Raw genomic sequence first — 20,679 nt, 5'->3', positions numbered from 1 at the left:
TACTATTTTGCAAGTTGTCTGAGCATTACAGCCAAACTAATTTCCCTGTTATAAAGACAAAACCTTTCAAGATAACAAAAATATTTAAAAAAGAATGGTGGATATTTAGGCCAAAGTGGGCGAAGATAAAAATCTATGTCATTATTTTATCTTTGTTATTAAAAAATGAGAACAAAGATACACATTACAAGTACACATACTATACAAATAAAACAGTGTTTTATTTTCAGGTAGTCAATAGGTGTATTTAGCAGGAGCATTCGAGAAATTGAATCAACAAATATAAAAATAAAACACTATATAGATTGATTCCTATTAAATCAACTGTATTAACGTTTTTCAGTCAAGAGTAGTGAGTGATTTTTCACTTTGTGTTTTGGTGTTTTATTAACATTGAAGGAATAATTAACCCCAAAATAAAAAGTGTTTTATATTTATACCATCATTTACTCACTCAAAAGTTTCTTTATACCTGAATGAGTTTCTTCTGCTGAACATAAATGCTATTTTGAGGAACGTGGAAAACCAAACAGTTGCTGGTCCCCAGTGACTTATTCCATAGTATTTTTTTTCCTTCTATCAAAAGTCAATGTGGACCAGATACTATTTGGTTACCCACATTCTTCAAAATATCTTCTTTTGTGTTCAGCACAAGAAAGAAATTAATACAGGTTTGGGACAACATGCGAGTTAGTAAATAATGACAGAAATTAAACTTTAAGGTGAACTATCCCTTTAATGACAGTCGGCAGCATGTTCAGTACTGCCCCTTTAAGACATGCACGCATCTAATATACAGAGGCACGCATCCGTTTTCTCTCAGCTGTTTACTTACTCATTTTAGACATAAGCAACGGAGTCTATACATAAACCTTGTGTGTTTTGACAGTATTAGTGCACAAGATAACTTAGTTCAGTAATCAGGCGCTTTTTGACAGGCTTTAGCTCGCGCGCTTCGGGTGTACGGGCTCAGAAAAAGCGCACGTCAGAACAACGCGTGAATAAAACATTTAACCGGCAAGGCTTTAAAGCAGATCCTAATAATGTACGGTATATAGAGACGGAGGAATAAGAACTGCAGCTGATATAATGTGCGCTGTAGCACGATACTACGATATTTCTTCAAAAGCAGATCGAGGAGACATTTTTATCGTCCACGATCAAAAGTCGTCATATCGCACACCCCTACCCCGCGTACACCCTGCTGTAAGTAAATGCGGTTGTCAATCCCAAAAACTGACAGTGTGAACGTAGCCTCTGATTCAAAGAATCCTGAAAAAAAAGGTTCACGTTTCCACAAAAATATTAAGCAGCACAACTATTTTTAACATTGATAATAATAAGAAGAAATGTTTCTTTAGCACCAAATTGGCATATTAGAAATGATTTCCAAAATATCATGTGACACTGAAGACTGGAATAACTAAAACTTCAACTCTTTCATCACAGTGAAAAAAATTTAAAATAGTTACTTTAAATTGTAATGATATTTCACAATATTGCTATTTTTACTGTAGTTTTAACAAATAAATGCAGACTTCTTTCAAAAACTTTTCAATCGGTATTTTACTTGCTAATAAGTGCTTCAAACAAAACACACACTTTTACTATTTTCAAAAGATTTGAAGTAAAACTCAATGCCAATGATTAATTCATTCTCAGAGTCTGAAATGCAGGAACCTGTTAAACACTATTTTGTGTCTCAGCAGACTGATAAAAAGCTTTGCAGCATTACTTTTAGCAGCTGGAGCTTGCAATTATCATGAGAGCTTTCCAGTTTTGTGCGTATTTCGAATCAGGCCTCAGAGAACAAACTGCTGAGACTTTGTGACGTACGTCCTGAACCATGAGCTGATCGCACAATCATCATCACCTCGCTGTTGTACAGTGGCACTCTTTGCTCATTTGAAGCCCATTAGGACTGATTATCATTACCGAAACATCCCTGTCCTGACTGGCTTGAAGCACAGTATAAGAGGACGATGCCATTTGAGGCACAAAAGCTCATTAACTCCAGCTCAGGAGACGGCAGGCGTCCCAGCAGATCTGGCCTGGACTAATGAACAGCATTCAGCTCATATTAGCCAGCGGTCTGAACACAGCCGTCCATCAGCACCCGACACAATATAAAGCATTGCATTATTCATACTGAGTGTATAAACTCCATATGGCTCAGAACATTTCACAAAGCCTTTCTTTCACACACCTTAGGTCAGCTTTATCAGTGTTAGCCGGAATTCAGCTGTCTATCCAAAATCCAAATCTGGAATTCCTGATTCTGATTGGTCAACTGTAGCGTAATTGTGGATGATGATAAACTAATATGCTCATATAAGATGATTCTCATATATATATATATATATATATATATATAAGGTGACACTTATACTCTTATCTCTCACCACTGCTGCATTTATTTGATGAAAAACGCAGGAAAATAGCAATATTACAGTAAAAACAGTAATATTGTGAAATACTAAAATGTGTTTTCTATTTTCATATATATTAAAATTGAATTGAATTTTTAAAATTGAAAATTACCCCAGTCTTCAGTGTCACATGATCCTTCATATTAGAAATCATTCTAATATGCTGATTGCACGACCAGAATATATATAGAATATATTATTATCAGAGTAGAAAACAGTTGCGCTGCTTAATATTTTTGTGGAAATGTGATATAGGGTACAACGGGGCTAAAGGCCCCCCTTAAGAAAAAATGAGCTATTCACTGCGCCTAAAATGTATAATTGCAGAAAAAAGATATACGTTGTATTGAACATTAATGGAGCAACAGATTTTGTGTGAAAATAAATCATTCAAGTTGTTTATTTTGTTTAAAAATCTTATAAATATATGAGGTATCAATACAAATCAAAGTTTGTTCTATTTTCTGCTTATTTTGACAAATAAAATAAATGTTTGTTCAATAAATATACTGTCATTAAAATATGTTAATATAAAAAATATATTTTAAAATACAGAAACAAAATCATTTTAATAAGTAAAGATTCTGAAAGTACTGAAGGAGATCAAATAATAATTGAATATATATTTACAGTAGTAACAACAAATTATATTTTATTATATGATATGATTAATATTATGTTTTTTTAAATATGATGGTTTAATTCTAAACATGGTGATTATCTCTAATATGGACACCCAACATAATATATGATATTTACCATCTGAATCTAACCATGTAATGTCAACAAATGGAAAAGTCAGCGATCTATTAATTATCATGTTAATTACTGTGCGCCTTTAGCCCCAACAGCAGGGGCGCTTTTTACCCCAAATACCATACTTTTACATATTCTTTTGTTATTTAAAAACTGTTGCTTTAATTATCTTAAACAAAACTGAAAATCATAAAGAAGACATTTGTCTCAAAATATATGCATTAATTTTAGCGATTCTCATTTGCTACTTAAATCTACAACATTTTAAAAAACATAAAATATTATATCAAGTAAGCAAAGAATCATCTATCTAACTATCTATCTACCGTAGCATTATAATATTTTTATTGTCACTTTTCATCCATTTAATCTCACATATATATATGATGTAAACTGATATTCTGGTCGTATTTGTTCCTTTTGCACAAAACTTTTTTTTTTCGTAACATTATAAATATCTGAACATTTATATTAATTTGATATAAATTATATATAAAAATACATAACAATTTGTATATTGTACCAATATATATATATATATATATATATATATATATATATATATATATATATATATATATATATATATATATATATATATTGTGCCTCATCTAGCCAAGGGCCAAAAAGAGCCACCTCAAAAAAAATAAAAAAATAAAGGTCCCTGAAAGTCCAAACTCTCTTGATGATAAAGCTTCAGAGGGAATTCCTGTTTTCACTAATACTGTATATTCAAATGCATTTAATACTAAATTGTCAAACTGGTGTGGTTCAATAGTGCATATAATTAACTCTGCAGACCCGCTGATCTGTTCGCTCAGACACCACTTCTGTCTCATTGATCCAAATCCAATTTATTACATTTATTTTGTGTTGCCTACGAAATAAAACAAAGACTGACATTCAGCATGCATTTCAACAGAAATGTGTAATTTCAGATACTGTAAACATGAACCCTCAGGACATCTAAGAGCAAAAAAATAAATAAATTGTGCGTCAAAAGCAAAGCAGTGCGTGTGTGGTAAAGAAGTCACCCGCGTTCTCACAGATGGGTGTCTCACGGTTCAGCTGCCCCCTCATCTGCACCCAATCACAGCCTTCATTTTTCACACGCCACTGGTCAGAGACACACACACACGCTCTTGTCCAGCCTGCAATTCATCAGGCACTATCCATTTCAACATTTCTTCTCCAATGAAAAAGAAAAACGAATGTTCAGTGTAGATAAAAGACTTAAAATCACTGCAGAAGGGCCCATCATACATTGGTGTGTAGCTCAAGGACAAAGGCAGCATGTACACACAGTATTTGATGCCCATAGCAGTGCTTTAACAAGACAACCTGGACACTCTCGGGACGCCAGAGTCAGGTAGAGATATTTCTGCACTCTCTGTACAGTGCAGCTTTCACCTATCACACACACACACACACACACACACATTCTGACTGGCAGCGGATATTAATTAGACCAGCAGCTCTGTTCCCTCTTACGTCAATCTGAGCTCCCCCACAGCAAGAGTGATGACTTCACTGCCTTAGCATGGGGAGGAAAACCCTGCTGAAAAGATTAGCTTCAACCAGCAGGAATGTCCACGCTGATCCAAGATTTATTACTATTATTATATTTTTATTTTACAAGGTTAGTCTCTCGAGATTAAAGTCCTTTTTTTCAAGAGAGACCCGGCCGAAATGTCAACATAAAACATTCAGCGTTCCCACTCTTTTTGACCACAGAATTCAAATTGCTTTTCCTGTTCAAATTTACCGGATAAGGATTTAATAAGAATTCTTTCATTCTTATTCTTTCTTTTATTCTTTCACAAAGGTTTGGGGTCAGTATGATTTTATTTGAAAGAAATTAACACTTTTATTAAACAAGACGCATTAATTGATCAAAACAAAGTATATTATGTTCTTTAGAATTTTCTATTCATTAAAGATTCTTGAAAGTTTTCACAAAATTATTAAGCAGCAAAACCATTTTCAACATTAATAATAATAATAATAATTAAGAAATGTTTGAGCAGCAAATCAGCATATTAGAATGGAAGGATTATGTGACACTGAAGACTGGAGTAATGATGCTGAAAATCAGTTTTGTCATAACAAAAATAAAGGAATAAATTATATTTAAAATATATAAAATAGAAAACAGCTATTTTAAATTGTAATAATATTTCACAATGTTATTGTTTTTACTGCACTGATTATGAACGTTTTTATGAACTCATTCAAAAACATTTTAATAAATCTTATGGACCCCAAGTGTATATATATATATATATATATATATATATACACACACACTCACCTGCATATTAACATATATGATGGTAAATTCTGGCAAAAAAACAATTATAGACCAATTAGAATTAAAAGTGAACTACACTTCACAAACAACACACAATTATGAGTTAAACCTAATGAAACCTTTAAAGTAAAAAAAACAAAACAAACTTGACCCTCTAACACTAGCTTTCTCTATTATTTTTTCTATTATATCTACTTGTTTTTGTATTGTATGTATATTTATGTGTGTGTGTGTATAAACAAAAAAACAAAACAAAAACCAAAAAAACTTGCTACATGTACTGCGTTCTTGTCATAGCACTTGCTTATTATTGCTCTTTTCTTGGTTTCGATTGCTTCTATTGTCCTAATTTGTAAGTCGCTTTGGATAAAAGCGTCTGCTAAATGACTAAATGTAAATGTAGACCTTGTCTGGTACTGGTTTAACTGGTGGATCAGTATAGTCATAGCCAGAAGTCTTGCTGGTTAAGCTAATAAGAAGCCTGGTGGAGACAAGAACATCCCATACTGGAGATCAGCATCCAAATCTCAACATATGCTGATGAGCAGCCATGCTGAGCTGTACAGCAGGACACAGTGAACGTCCAGAAACACGTTCCAAAGTTCCACAGACAACAACTGAAACAAAATACGCGTTCTGTTTAGATGGCAAATAAACACGACATCATTCCATATGTCAGATTGGATCTCAATTACGTCTAATCATGAGACACATGAAGAGTAATGAAGTCTTTGCTCAGGAGGTCATAGAGTTCGCGGTCAGGAGGAAGTGTGTACTAACTCACCCTGTCTGCCAATGAACAGCAAACCAGTACAGAAGAAAAAATAAGGCCAATCTCTGTCCCTGATGTTTGTAGAGCTCAGCAGAAAGTGGGTGGCTCTCAGGAGCTCTGGAGAAACATGCCTGCATTCTCCAGATAACCACACTCATCTGCATTGTTGCATAAAGGCAATGCGTCTGACTGATATCTCAAAGATATCAAATGAAGCAGCAAATCCTACTTTTTGCTTTCTGCTGTTTTCAACGAATTTTGTAATTTCAATTTTATATTTTGTTTTTAGGTTGACTCTGTAATATTGTGTCCAGCGACTTTTTTATACAACTAAATTATTATTTTAGGTTATTATAATTAACTAAGGTTTAGGTTATTATAGTTAACTAAAACCAAAACCATAAAAAGTTTTAATAACTGAAATAAAATAAACTTTAACAGAAATAAAATAAAATACTGTATATACAGAAAAAAAAAAATATTTTACCTAGTTGCCAAGAAAATGTCATTTTCATTTAGTAACTGATATACTAAAACAAACTAAATAAAAAAATAATAAAATAATATAGATATAAAAAAATAAAAACGTTGATCAACAACATTTTATATATTATAAAAAATGTGTAAAATAACAAAATGTAATAAAACATAATATACATATACATATTCAACAAGTCACCTCTGTGTCTCTATCTCTCTCTATCACACTGGTCTCCAGCTGAAGTAATGAGCTGTAACAGACAGAGCCTGTGCCAGCAGTGCCACCTCAAGACCTAATCACTGTTTACATACAACACACACCAGCAACCCTTCATTTCATGTAGATAAAGACAGATTACGTACAGTCGTGTGTGTTTGTGTCGGCACTGCGAAATGAATCGTGATTCATTTTACTGCGTGTTCTATTTTACGCTGTATCAGCTTTCTGTCCTCGGTGATTTAAATGTGAACCTAGAAGAGCCTCACGTCTCCTTGTCTCTCGCTCTGTTTTATAATCTCTCTCTCTTCACTCCCAATTCCGTTTCAGGCTTAACCCCATTTTTATTTCCTGTATTGCTTCCTTCAGCTTTCTGTCTCGTAACTCAGCTTCTCTGTCTTTGTCCTTCTCTCACTCATTTAAATCAAGGGGGCAAGGTTTGCCTGGTTAGCATAGTCCCCTGCTGGTGGATACTGTAACTACACCATTATGGGGTAAAAAAAAAAAATCTTTCTCTACTGACACTTTGACAGACATCCAAAAGTAGAAGCTTTTTTTCATATTAATACTGAGCATTTAATGATACTATAGTAAATGTTTCACGAGTAACTGAAAATTGATGTGTCTTTCTGTAAATGTCAGGATGTGACAAAACAATGTCAGAAATGTCAAACTTATTATTACTGTAGAATAGCCTGATCTTCAGAGAAGCAGGAAGACAGTGAGATGCGATAATTCAAACATCTTATATTTTTTACCTTTATTATTTTCAAAGGTAAGGAAAATTATATATAAAATAATACAGTTATAATCAAATTATATTATATATTCACCATTTGTATTACTCTGCTTGCAGCATTTCTCACAGTTAGTGGACAATCAAACCCACTGTAATTTTACAAATGCTTCTGTTTTTGTGTCACGGAATGTAGTTTTTAGGTGAGAATATAGTCTAGTTGTTTAGACTTCAAATATGTGGTTTGTTAATAAAGAGATTGTCTATTTGAAAATTTGCTTCAACGTTTTCGGAGATGTGAGCTCCAGGGCATCAGCAGCCATTCAGCGCTCATGAACCCACCTCAGCCAGATCTTCTGGAATTTGCTATATGTGACCTTGGACCACAAAACCAGTCTTAAGTGTCAATTTTTCAAAATTTATACATCATCTGAAAGCTGAATAAATAAGCCCTGGAATCTGTTGCAAAAAATTACCTTTAAAGTTGTCCAAATGAAGTTCTTAGCAATGCATATTACTAATCGAAAGTTTTGATATATTTACGGTAAGAAATGTACAAAATATCTTCATGGAACATGATCTTTACTTAATATCCTAATGATTTTTGGCATAAAAGAAAAATGGATAATTTTGACCCATACAATGTATTTTTGGTTATTGCTACAAATATACCCCAGCGACTTAAGACTGGTTTTGTGGTCCAGGGTCACATATAGTGGTTGTAGTGGTTAAACACGAGTTACAGTTCATCTTGGATATATCTAATTAATTATTATTTGTTCCAGAACAAATAGTTTTGGCTGAGGGCAAAGTTTAATAACTTATTATTTTTACTTAACATTAATGCAGTATCAGAGTGCTACTGTTGTTTATTAAATATTACTGTTCAATAAATAATATTGTATACATATATGAATAATAGTAGTATTTAATAACAGTATTTGGCATTGCGAAATACCAAATTGTGTTAGTGATGGTAATTTTGGTTACACTGTTCCGCCATTAGATGGCGACAAGATACTGTTTTTATGAGTGAGTTAAAAGCAAAGACTTTTGTATTGAAAGGGACTCGAACAAGGTTGTAAAAAACAACATTATTTTTACTTTAAAGAACACCTCGTAAGTCACAGCCAACAAATACACTGAGTAGTGCTGTCATCGGAAATCACCTTAACAGATGAAAGGATAGTACGACAAAGATATCACTTTTCCTCAGCGGACATTCAAATATGAGATTGAGCTGAAGAATGAATGCTATCAGATGCTTATATCAGTTTAATCACATTCAATATTAATGCGCTTCCTATAAACATTGGTAACCATAGTAACATACAGTTACAGTTGAATAGTAATACAGACGAAAATAACCGTCATTTTTATTGTTCCAAATATTGCAGCGCAAATATTATTAACATCTTTAATATGTGAATGCTGGCAAATGATTTGAATGCACTTCGCGGAGGCAAGGTTCTTCGCCTCCACATCGTGCATTCAAAACGTTTAATGCACAGCTAGCCGGTGATTATCCCTTACTTACACATGCAGTCAAAATGTTTTATATGGAATATCACATTCATAGTCATGTGATATTAAAAAGCCACTATTTTCCACTTTCGTTGTATGGAAAATAGCAGCATGAACACCTTTCAATATATCTCCTTTTGTATTCAGGATTTTAATTTTGGAGTGAAATATTTAATGACCTTTCTGACACCAATTACAGATTGAATGAAAGGATTAGAGAGAAAAAAAATAAAAAGAATCAGTATCTGGTGACAAAGTGTCCCATCAGCTCCAGGGGGAAAAGAGGAGAGGGGCACGGAGGTCCTGAGGGAGCCCGGTGCTCTCTTCTCAAACAATGCATGCAAAGGAGGGTGAAGACTGTGAAAAATTAGGTTGGCTCTTAATAAGTGACGGGGGATTAATGAAGCAGCTTGGCATGTTTGCTCAAAAAGATGGGGGTGATGATGCTGCTGGTGGCAGCATGTGTTCATGTGTGTATATCTGGGGTCCAAACCCCATCCCCCTTTAAAACATGTGCAGTTTGTAATGCATGGCAGGAAGCAATATTGAACTCAACCCACCCACATTAAAAAAGATAAAGAGGTAAAGACTGGGGGTGGAAGAAAACGATACGGGGTGGGGTGAAGGACACTCCAACTAAAATTAATTAACAGCTAGGGGTTAATGTTTTTGTGCTGGTGGCAAAATCTGCTGATTCAAATAAGCACTTGCTCAATCTCTATGTAAATTGAAGCAATCCATTATGAGGCTTAACAACATGTTACATTTGTATCATTTCGATTTGCTCCTCAGTTTGTAAAAGCAAATAAAAACTCTAAATCAGTGTTTACAGTGGAAGTCAACAGGGCAAGATTTTTTTTTTGTTGTTGTTGTTCTGAAAGTAATAAACTCAAATTATACATAGAGAGTAATAGCATTCAGCAGTAGAATTTTTTTGGAATTATTAATTTCATAGCCAGATTTTTATTATAAAATAAACAATATTTTATAAATTTTATATATATATATATATATATATATATATATATATATATATATATATATATATAAAATTTATAAAATGTTAGCAAAAGGATAGCAAGTAAATGATAACATTTTGATTAATTTCTAAATTAATAAATTAATAAATCAAATCATATTGGAAATTATTGAAATTATTAAAAATGTATTAAAATAAATTATTCTTATTTATGGTATTTACCTATAGATTTTTCCTAGTTTTCTTCCCACATCATAAGTATACTAACTTTTCTAATTGTAATATATTCTAATGTAACATATTCAACAAAGTCTATAATTCTCCATGTAACAAAAGATTGAAATCTGAAGTAAAAAAAAAAATAAAAATACACACAACTATTAAGTTTTTATAAACTGAGGGACTAAGTTAAAATTATCTTCAGTGGTAATCAACAGTATGTCACAATTTATATTGAACCTGGATAGGCTTGATGTAAATGCAGACAGTTCTTGTAAAATATATACACTGATTATTATTACATTTACATCATTTACTCTGCACCTGCCAACCAGAACACAAGACATGAAGTACAGAGCAACACTAATTTCATTCAAACCCTCACGTACATTACACTACACTCTTAAAAATAAAGAGAGGTTTCACAATGCCATAAAAGATCCACTTTTCTTCTATAAAAAACCTTTTGTGCAATGGAGAGGTTTCATGAATGTTAAAGGTTCGGTGACACTTTATTTTAGGGTCTCTTAACTAGTTGCTTATTAGCACGCATATTACTAGAATATTAGCCATTTATTAGTACTAATTAAGCACATATTAATGCCTTATTCTACATGAACTTATTCTACATCCCTAATCATACCCAATACCTAAACTTAACAACTACCGCACTAACTATTAATAAGCAGCAAATTAGGAACGTATTGAGGGAAAAGTCGTAGTTAATAGCGAATAAGCGTTCCCTATTCTAAAGTGTTACCAAAGGTTCTTCATAAAACCATAAATGCCAATAAAGAACCTTTATTTTTAAGAGTGTATTATTCGTCTACTTGCCTGAAGGGAGAAGTGTCTGAAAACAAGTTGTTTCTGTCTTTAAATGCACAATGAAGAAATGAGTAAACTCAAACGTGACTATCACACAAACGGGCAGTCATCCAGCTGCCTAAATGTTTGTTTTCATTTGTTCAAGCAGAGGACGAAAGCAAAGGGCTGCCAGCAGCCAGGAGGCATCAGACTAGAGTATGGATTTTTCCTTTCTGGTTTGCCTGCGTGCCGTAAACGTGCATTGAGCACGACACCCAATACACTGCCAAAAGCGTACGCGCATAAACTGCTCATCATCTCCAGTTATATCAGTGTCCCAGGACAGGTACAAACCTGAAGCGCATGAGGACAGTGTGTCCCTGTGTCTTGCCAACTACACGGACAACAGCTGAAATATAGCAGTCCAACAGGTTAGACTGTAAACAAATACAAATATTTTAAATAAGTAAATACTGCTGAAGGAGGAGCCTGAGGCATATACTAATGGTCAAAAGTTTGGAATAATTCATATTTAAGTTTTTGAAAGAGGACTCTTATGCTTACAATTTATTTGATGAAAAATACAGTACTGTAATATGTAAAATATTATTACAATTTAAAAGAACTGTTAGAATGCCCGGGCATCATGGTAGTGTGTTTTTGTTTGCGTAACTCACATTTTCTTTAGAAAATGTACAAATTTTAGTAGTGAAATCAAGATGCCTACTAATCTATGTGTCTGATCTAGAAGCTGATCCATAAACAGCCCAACAGGCTAATAAACTAATCCAGAGCTAGTGCTTTGGCTCACAGTTCTCCTGTACGAACACCACACCTCTCAACACAATCAATAACCTAGAAGCATTCTCCTTGACCACAGTTATACTGGGAGTCCTCTCAGGTATTGATACCCTGAGCGAATGTTTACCATCAGCACCCATTATAGAACCACAGAGAGGTCCGCTCCAAAGTCTGAAAAACAGCCTACGATCTCCAAAAATTCAAGCCAAATGAAACCTGAGCACAAATGTACAAAAAAAAAAGTTTTGAGCACACTCTACAAGTATGAATACCATAGTCGATTTTTTTCTGGTCAGCTGGAAGTGTTTAAAATTGGTTCAAATCTGTCAGCAGATGTTGATGTTTGACGTTTCTCACACTGGTGTCTAAAAGTCTGAGATATTTTACAAGACATTTTGTAAGAAAATACTCTTTCAGCCGCCTTCTTCAAAATTCCATGTTTAATTTAATTTATGCCATGGCCTGTCTGAATACTCCATTCTGATTGGCTGGCAGGTGTTGATTAAATTTGTTTAACTGCAGGTAGTTCCAGGTCAGTTTAATCATGTTCTATATTAATGCGCTTCCTATAAACATTGGTAACCATAGTAACATACAGTTACAGTTGAATAGTAATACAGACGAAAATAACCGTCATTTTTATCGTTCTGGTCAAATATTGCAGCGCAAATATTATTAACATCATTAATATGTGAATGCTGGCAAATGACCATGGCATAAACGGGATAATCAACGGCTAGCTGTGCATTAAACGATTTGAATGCACTTCACGAAGGCGGATTTGAATGGTTCTTCGCCTCCACGTCGTGCATTTAAATAGTTTAATGCACAGCTAGCCGTTGATTATCCCTTACGTATTACTTGCTATTTCTTTGTAATTATTTGTCAAATTTACAAGCAGGTTCTCATTGAAAATTGTTTCAAATTATTTTTTCAAGGTATTCTTTACTATTTTAAAACATAATCTATCATTACAAATTATATTATCAGCATAACAATTTGAGCCAGAAGTTGAATTTAAAAATGAACAAATAAAACATAATGAATCCAAACGATTTAAGACAATCTGAGCTTTTTGTACGAAGAAGTTCATTGTTAATGTCACAAACGGAGCATTTATTTACTCAATATTTAAGTTAATGTAAAATAAAATTATTAAATGAAATATTTAATAAATGAAATACTGAATTAAAAATATATATTTTTGGCACTTTTGCCTTTTATTGTGATAGGATAGTTTAGACTTGACAGGAAGTGAATTGGGTCGGAGAGAGAGGAGCGGGATCGGGAAAGGTTCTCGAGCTGGGATTTGAACTTGGAACGCGATTCGAATTCGAACTTCGCACAACGGCACTGTATGTCGTAGGGGTGTAGCGATAAATCGATTAATGAATCGATTCTGTGATTTTCCTAATGCATCGCGATTCTCTCTTGAATCGATTATGAACTTAGTTTTTAACAGCAGATGGCGCTCTAGGCTAGTTTTTAACTGCACACTCAAATGATCACGAAGAAGACCACTTGTGCGTTCAACTGAGTGGTTAAATGTACTTGTACCTCTGCTTTTATGACGCAAGATTAATGTAAACACAACCCAGTGTGAACACTCTTGTAATTCGCTTCAACCTTTTTGAACTTTATAAATGATTATTTTAAGTTCAAGTGGTGTGTGTGTAAGCAACTGAAAAGCAAGCTGTTTCTAAAGCATGCAGTGCCATCTGCTGTTAAAGCTAAGCTCAGAATCGATTTCAGAGAGAATTGCGATGAATTAGATTAATCGATTTATCGTTACACCCCTAGTATGTCGCCACACTGCCTACAAGGCTATCACTGAAGCAGTTAAAATAAAATAAAATACATTTCTTTGTTTTACATTATTACTTTATTTAACATTTTGCAAAATCCTAATAAAATAAAAAAAAAAGACTACTTTGTACTACTAGAATAAATACATTTTACTATGACCTGAGTCACTAATAATCTTTTTCCACGTATGTTATTCAAGTTATCAACATCCGCAACAGTTTGTAAAGAGATGTGACATTGTGGGCCGTCAGAATGTGAATCAGCTCTTCTGAGTCAACAGCTTGTATAAAGTTCTAGTGTGTAGATTTTCAGCCACACGCGCACATGAATGACAGAGGTCATTGAGAGTTAAGCTCTCAGTCCTTAAAAAGGTTGACGGGAGGACTTCAATCACGACACAATGTCCCGTGAGGGACAAAGCGAAGCTGGCTTGTTAACACTATACGCCTATGCTGTTGTCTCGTAAGGTTTCATACAGGATTAGCAAGAACTTAGATAAACGTGATACATTAATATTATTCAAATCTTTTGTAGGATATTGCCATTATTAGAGCCAATTTAAGAAGGACTGTATGATATTAATGTTCATTGTTTTATACATGAACACACTAAAATCAATTTGGTGTAGGATTTTCTTTGAAATAATTCACTCAGAAATTCACAAATAATTACAATGAAATGACAAGTAGCACATTGAACGAGTAAAATTGTATTTTCTTGTAAACCACAACCAGTAATCAAAGAAATGTACAAAGCAGTCTCCACAACTCATAAACAAAAGAACGGGATGTCAAATATCTAATTATTTCTGACCATTTTAATCTATTCTTTGGTTGATTCTAAGAGAAGAGCAGCTAAGACAAAAGCAGATGCGCATGTAGATAGGTCGAGGTGCCGAACGCTTAACTGTGACTAATGGGATGGGTTGATGTGGGTTTGTAATGGGATTGAAGCTGGCTGGGACGGGGGTGGGGGGGGGTAATCTTTCATAAAGCCCGTGGGAGAAGGTTCGTGAGCCCCCGGGGGTCTGGATGCATTGCCCGCGATAAAAATGACACCAGTCACGCATCAGCCATGGATCAAAGACAAAAACACACTCATCCACACGCATCTAAAAAAAAAAAAAAAGAAAGACAACCGCCACTTCAATCTACAAAAAACTCTTATCTTATGGGTGGCGTTTCAAACCTATTTAAGTTCAATAAACAACTATGATATACTACTATAAAGCATTATGTCATATCTAACTAAAGGTGAGAAATGTTAACAATATGGATAAAAATTCTGCCCTCAAAAATGCTGTGAGCACGTTCAACTGTGTATTCTGCCTTCTTTCTGAGGCACATATTTGTCCTATAAATAAGCGTTTCCTATCCACACAGGACTCATCAGTATTACTGCAGTCTACTTGAAAGCCTTATTTTTTTTTCCAAAAACAATTGTTGAACTGTATTGGCCCTCAAAGTGACATCCCAGACCTTTAAGATGCTTCCAGACATCCCACCCAACCTGCATGCCAGCGCCAAAACGCGCCACCCTCAGAGCCGTGACCTATTGGTACCTTTTTCTTTGGTTCTTTGGACCTTTTTCTGAGCTTCTTCTTCTTCTCTTTCTCTTCCTCGGCAGCTGTAAGTTCCAAATCGGCTTTTTTCTTCAGCTGGGATGCCGCGTGTGCCATGATGCAAAGCTCAAGTGAGATATCCTTTCAAAAAGTGAAGTGTCTTCCAGTCAACAAAGATTGAACAGAATCCCTCTAAAGCACAAAGACAAAAAATCTCTTCCAGGCACCCTCTGTAGGGTCTATGTGTTCCGGTGAGCAGCCACCGAAGAGCTGAAGCTGGGAAACTGCAATTGTGTGAGAGGAGATGAGCGTTTCAAGGAGACGGTGCTTCCCTCTTGCTTTTTTTCCTGGGTCCTTCTGGCCCTACCTGAACCCATCCCCACCGTGCAGTCAGCTGGGACGGAGTGCAGCGGAGAGAGGGATGGGATGAGAGAAAGAGAATGGGTGGAGGGCAGCTGGGATGGAGAATCTTACGCGCGTATCCTTCGCCACCAGCTGGAAGTGTCTAAGTGAGGGGAGGAATGGGGGGGTTGATGCTGATGGGTTCTGTGTGCGGATTAACACGCCCTCACATGCATGCGTACACACACAAACACACGCGCGCGCGCGTGCGTGCGTGCGGGGGACGTCTGTATTGCCGTCTTGAGCTTTCCCGTGGAGCACAAATTACTTTGTGGAAATGATCATCAGTATTTTTTTTTTGTTTCCCAGTTAAAATAGCCTGAAAACAAGATCAATTTACTTGAGATGCAAAATTGGGTATGATATTAAGACTTGTTTTAGAAAATACATCTTGAACTAAATTTGTTTTTATTATTTTTAAAAGGATAGTTCATCCATAGATTAAAATTTTAACACCATTTACTCACCCTCATGTTGTTTCCAACCTGTGCAACTTTCTTCTGAAGAACACAAAAGGAGATGTTTCGAAGAATGTTCATGCTGCTCTTTTCCATACAATTACAATAAATCTGATGCATCTATGCAGCAAAAAGGACACAAAAGCACCATAAAAGTGGACTAGTGTGCTATGTTTTGCTTTATATATTGATCATTTTGATTATGATATTCTCTCATGAAATTGCTAAGAAAAGCTATGGCAGATGTCAAGATTTTTAAAGAATAATGACTTGAATTTTGTGTCTCTTATATGTCTTAAGACACTAGAAAGAAACATATACAGGTTTGGAAGGTGATGGGGGAGGGGGGAGTAAATTCATTTTTGTCATTTTGTTTTGTTACAAACATATTAAACATAATTTTTTTTTGCAGTTCCTTTGTTGTGGTCAACCACAACAGAAGGCATTTAGCGGCTGTTTCTTTATAGCCTTGCAACACGCTAGTAAAACATACATTAATTTTATTTATTTTTTTATTTATGCTTAAAAATATATTTAGATATATTTACTGGAAAAAAACTACACACAAAAAAACAGTCCTTTACAGTGCAAGCTCAGTGGAGGATTGGAAGAATAGATTTCCCCTCACAACAGAAATGAAATGGAAGCTCATTCTGCGATGAGACTCACTGCTGCTTTACACCTCATTGTAAGACAAAGAAAAGCATCTGAATCGAGATCGAAGCCTTACTGCTGTTCATAGTGTTGTTTTATGGATGCAAGCGGTGCTTGCTTCTGTATTCACACTGTTCACATGTTCCCGCTCTGTTCTGTGCACCACCTGAGCCCATGATGGGGGACTGCAGTCGCTGAATATTAATGAAGTGACAGGGGGTGGGATGCATCCTTCTGATTGGACAAATAAGAAAGAGCTGTGCAGCAATAGGCTGAGGAAAACAGCGGAAGACAGCAGAAACACAGCAGCCAACGCCAAGTGAAAGCACATTAACTGTGTATCTCAGTCGGTCCGGCATTTAAGAGCATAATTCTAGTGTGTTGCTGGGCAAATGTCATGTCTGTCACATTTTCCTCCATCTGTTTCTTAAAAAGAGGGATTTAGAGCAGGTCGTTTGTGAAGAGATAAAACAGAGAGATTAAATGTAGCTTGCGTGCAAATGTGTTTTAAATAATTAAATCCCTAATTACATCTATTCGGCACATTAACAAGTTTCTAAAGAAAGATTCCTTGTAAGGCTTTTAATAGGATATAAAGGCCATAGAAAAAAATCTGCGAGAGAAAGATTTGGCTGCTTAATTCTGACTCTATTATCTAGATTTCTGACTATGAGCATAAAGTCTGGTCCACTTTACATCTTATTCTAGCCAAAACCCTTCCACCTAGACGGGACGAGACAGTCTAAATGCATGAAAATCTATTGTGTCTAACATGCCAGCTAGATGCAGGTTACCTGAAATTGCTGATATTAAATAGGCTGTTATAGAAAAGAAGTTCAGTTCGGACATGAAATGCCCAGTGAGCAGTGCTAAAAGATTAATGATCTATTGTGTTTAAAGGGGTCATATGACGTTGCTAATAAGAACATTATTTTGTGTACTTGGTGTAATGCAATGTGTTTATGCGGTTTAAGGTTTAAAAAATACATTATTTTCCACATACTGTACAATATTGTTGCTCCTCTATGCCCCGCCTTTCTGAAACGAACCAATTTTTACAAAGCTCATCATTCTGAGAAGCGAGGTGTGCTCTGATTGGCCAGCTATCCAGTGCATTGTGATTGGCCGAATACCTCAAGCGTGAGACGGAAATGTTAAGCCCCTTACCGTATTGTGATGCCGTGTCCCGGTGCGATGACACAAAAACAATAAAACCCATTACAAACAAGGCATTTGTTGCATCCAGTGGGGACATAATTACTGATTATAATGACTTATACTGTCTTTTTACATTACCAAATGTCTGCATTTGTAATTGGAGAAACGACAAACAACAAGCACTACTCTACACAGCTCAAAACTCGCGTTTGAATAGTCAGTGGCAAATTCTTTAAATATGAAGACGTACTTACAGGCTGTGAGTCTGAAGCGCCAGACTGTCCTAGCAAAGTTGGAATCGCCCCACTTTATATAAACAGTCTTTGAGCATAGCTGGCAGGCTACTCCCAGGCTCAGGAAATAGTCCTCTGTAAAATGTGCTGCACATACTCGAATATTTGGGTTGAACTGTTCTGGAACAGTGTAAATACAACTTAACCACTGATTTCTAGTTGTGTCCTCTTTTGGAAGCCCAAACAAAGTAGTTTCGCTTTCACAACAAAATACAGCATCTCCACGACATGGCGCCTGCGGCAGCAACAACACTACAGCGAGAATAAAAGTCCCGCGCTCTTTCATTGCGTATACGTTTGGCCGGTGTTTTGCAAATCTCCCCACACCATGACGTAGACATGTGGGGGCGTATTTGAATGAGCCGTTTTATAACTTTTATAAAGAATATCTCTTTGGTTTTGAGACTTTAGTCTTTGCAACTTCAGGGATCTTATCTAAACTGCTTTTAACACTCCAAAGAGAAAGGAAAACTTGAAATCACATCATATGACCCCTTTAAAATTAATGTACTAAACCCAACTCTAAATCTAACCAATAATAAAAACAAACAAATATAAAAATGCATTTGCTGAAGCAACCATACCATTTTCGCTTGCTACTACGAGTTGTGATCTTTTTAATGCAACATTGCAAATACAATGCTGTACCAGGTGAGCTATCAAGCAAGTTTATGATATCAGAAATGTCATATACAGAGTTGATATTGTGATGCAAACATCACAATATATTACTTTACAATTCAACACACTATAGTAAAAGTGTTTTGAGGTCATAGCATAGTATAGGCACTGCATAAAAAAATCTTTAAATAATATATCTTCATCGTTTGTGTGAAAAGAAATACATTTTGTTGGTGTTCTACTGACTCTAGTCTTCATTTCAGCTGGAAACTGTGGGATTTTGCAAAAATGTGGGTAGAGGCACATTTTTCCAATGAGCCTGTGCTGGACTTTTTAGATATAGCAGAAGGCCACTCAGAGATTACTTAAAGAGATTCAATAATTCATGATGAAATATTGACCATTAGCTCCTGAGAGCAGAAGACCACCAGAGCACTGGAACATGTATGACTACACAGCTCCTGAGTCACCAGATCCAACACCTGCTACTGTGAAAGAACACTGATCATCCGGATGTCAGCACACACATAACTCATACAATGACAAACATCTACACAATGTACTTTGTGACCACACGACCACCAGCATTTTACAGCACATCAGAGAGCATCTAGACATATGGTCATATGACCAAAAACTCTCTATCCAGTGAACCACGAGATGCCTTCATTAAATTTTAAGCAACAGCCAAAAACGTAAATCAAATATTCACTCCATTTATTATACACACATATCAATGTGAAGGGATGAAGTAAATATTGTTACAGTAAGACATTCACAGATGAACACCTAAAGACTGCAGAGGCGTCAGTCCAGCTGATATCTGTGCAAATTTTACTGAAGCTGCGTTTAAAGTAGGTCAGACTGAGAAAGACTCTGAATAGAAAATATCCCGGGTATTCTGCACAACACCGCGCAGGTCTGCGGAAAGACTAGTCAGCGTCGCTTAATGAGATCAACAAAACAGCACTCACGTCCGTACATCTGCATCACTACAAACCCTCAACTAAAGATATTTTTATGATATTTCTGGTTAAATATTTTTATCAGATATCGGCCTGGTAATTGAGCTTGGAATTTGGAATTAAATCAACCCATCCCAGGACCACAAAAGGACTATAAATAGTCACCCTATAAGCCTATTGTAATAATATGACAAAGCATGCTGTGGTTATTGAGGCCAAATCTCTCTGAATGCAATGATATCATCATAACATGATAAGCTCCACCCATCTGTGAGTGATGTAATCACATGGATTGAATGATACTGTATTTTCTGTCCATTGTCACAGCTATTTATAACTTGTCATTACTTGAATAACCCATAAAGCTGTAGAAGCACTGCCCACTAGATATATTCTAGAATCTTCAGTGTTTTGAAGTGAGAACGATCTAGAGCAGAGACAAAGACGTACAATAACTCATCTGCGTCTCTGTCTCCATCTACTGGACGACTGGAGAAATACATCATTACATGACGAACAATAACAACAAAAGAACAGCTCAAAACATATCATTTACAAAGGGTGTTTTGGCAGCATATGCTCAAAACATGTAACTGAAACTGCTTATGTAACAATGATAACACAAAACAGTGCTGATGTAACAGGCTTTTGTGATTCATCAGCAATAAATATTGCCCTCAATTGACCGAGTCAGTTGTTGATATGTTAAACAGACAGTTTAGACCTAAATACA

At 35.4% G+C, this 20,679-nt stretch overlaps 1 protein-coding gene across 37 annotated transcripts in view; it reads right to left on the bottom strand.

The window, feature by feature from the left end:
• ank3b (ankyrin 3b) overlaps positions 1-20,679 on the bottom strand; it is a 198,860-nt gene that overhangs the window by 103,634 nt on the left and 74,547 nt on the right. For 8 of the 37 annotated variants that reach the window (XM_058792974.1, XM_058792999.1, XM_058792975.1 and 5 more), the window contains exon 1: positions 15,396-15,860. The exons of 2 other annotated variants lie outside the window; for them this stretch is intronic. In XM_058792974.1, coding sequence (XP_058648957.1) covers positions 15,396-15,512 — 117 coding nt within the window. In that variant the 5' untranslated portion in view covers positions 15,513-15,860. Of the gene's footprint in view, positions 1-15,395; positions 15,868-20,679 lie in introns of those variants that run through there. 27 more of the 37 variants (XM_058792979.1, XM_058792983.1, XM_058792991.1 and 24 more) reach the window with 10 other exon arrangements.

Source organism: Onychostoma macrolepis, chromosome 12, assembly GCF_012432095.1.
Source record: "Onychostoma macrolepis isolate SWU-2019 chromosome 12, ASM1243209v1, whole genome shotgun sequence".
NCBI lineage: Eukaryota > Metazoa > Chordata > Actinopteri > Cypriniformes > Cyprinidae > Onychostoma > Onychostoma macrolepis.
This window is presented reverse-complemented; position numbering and strand designations above follow the sequence as displayed.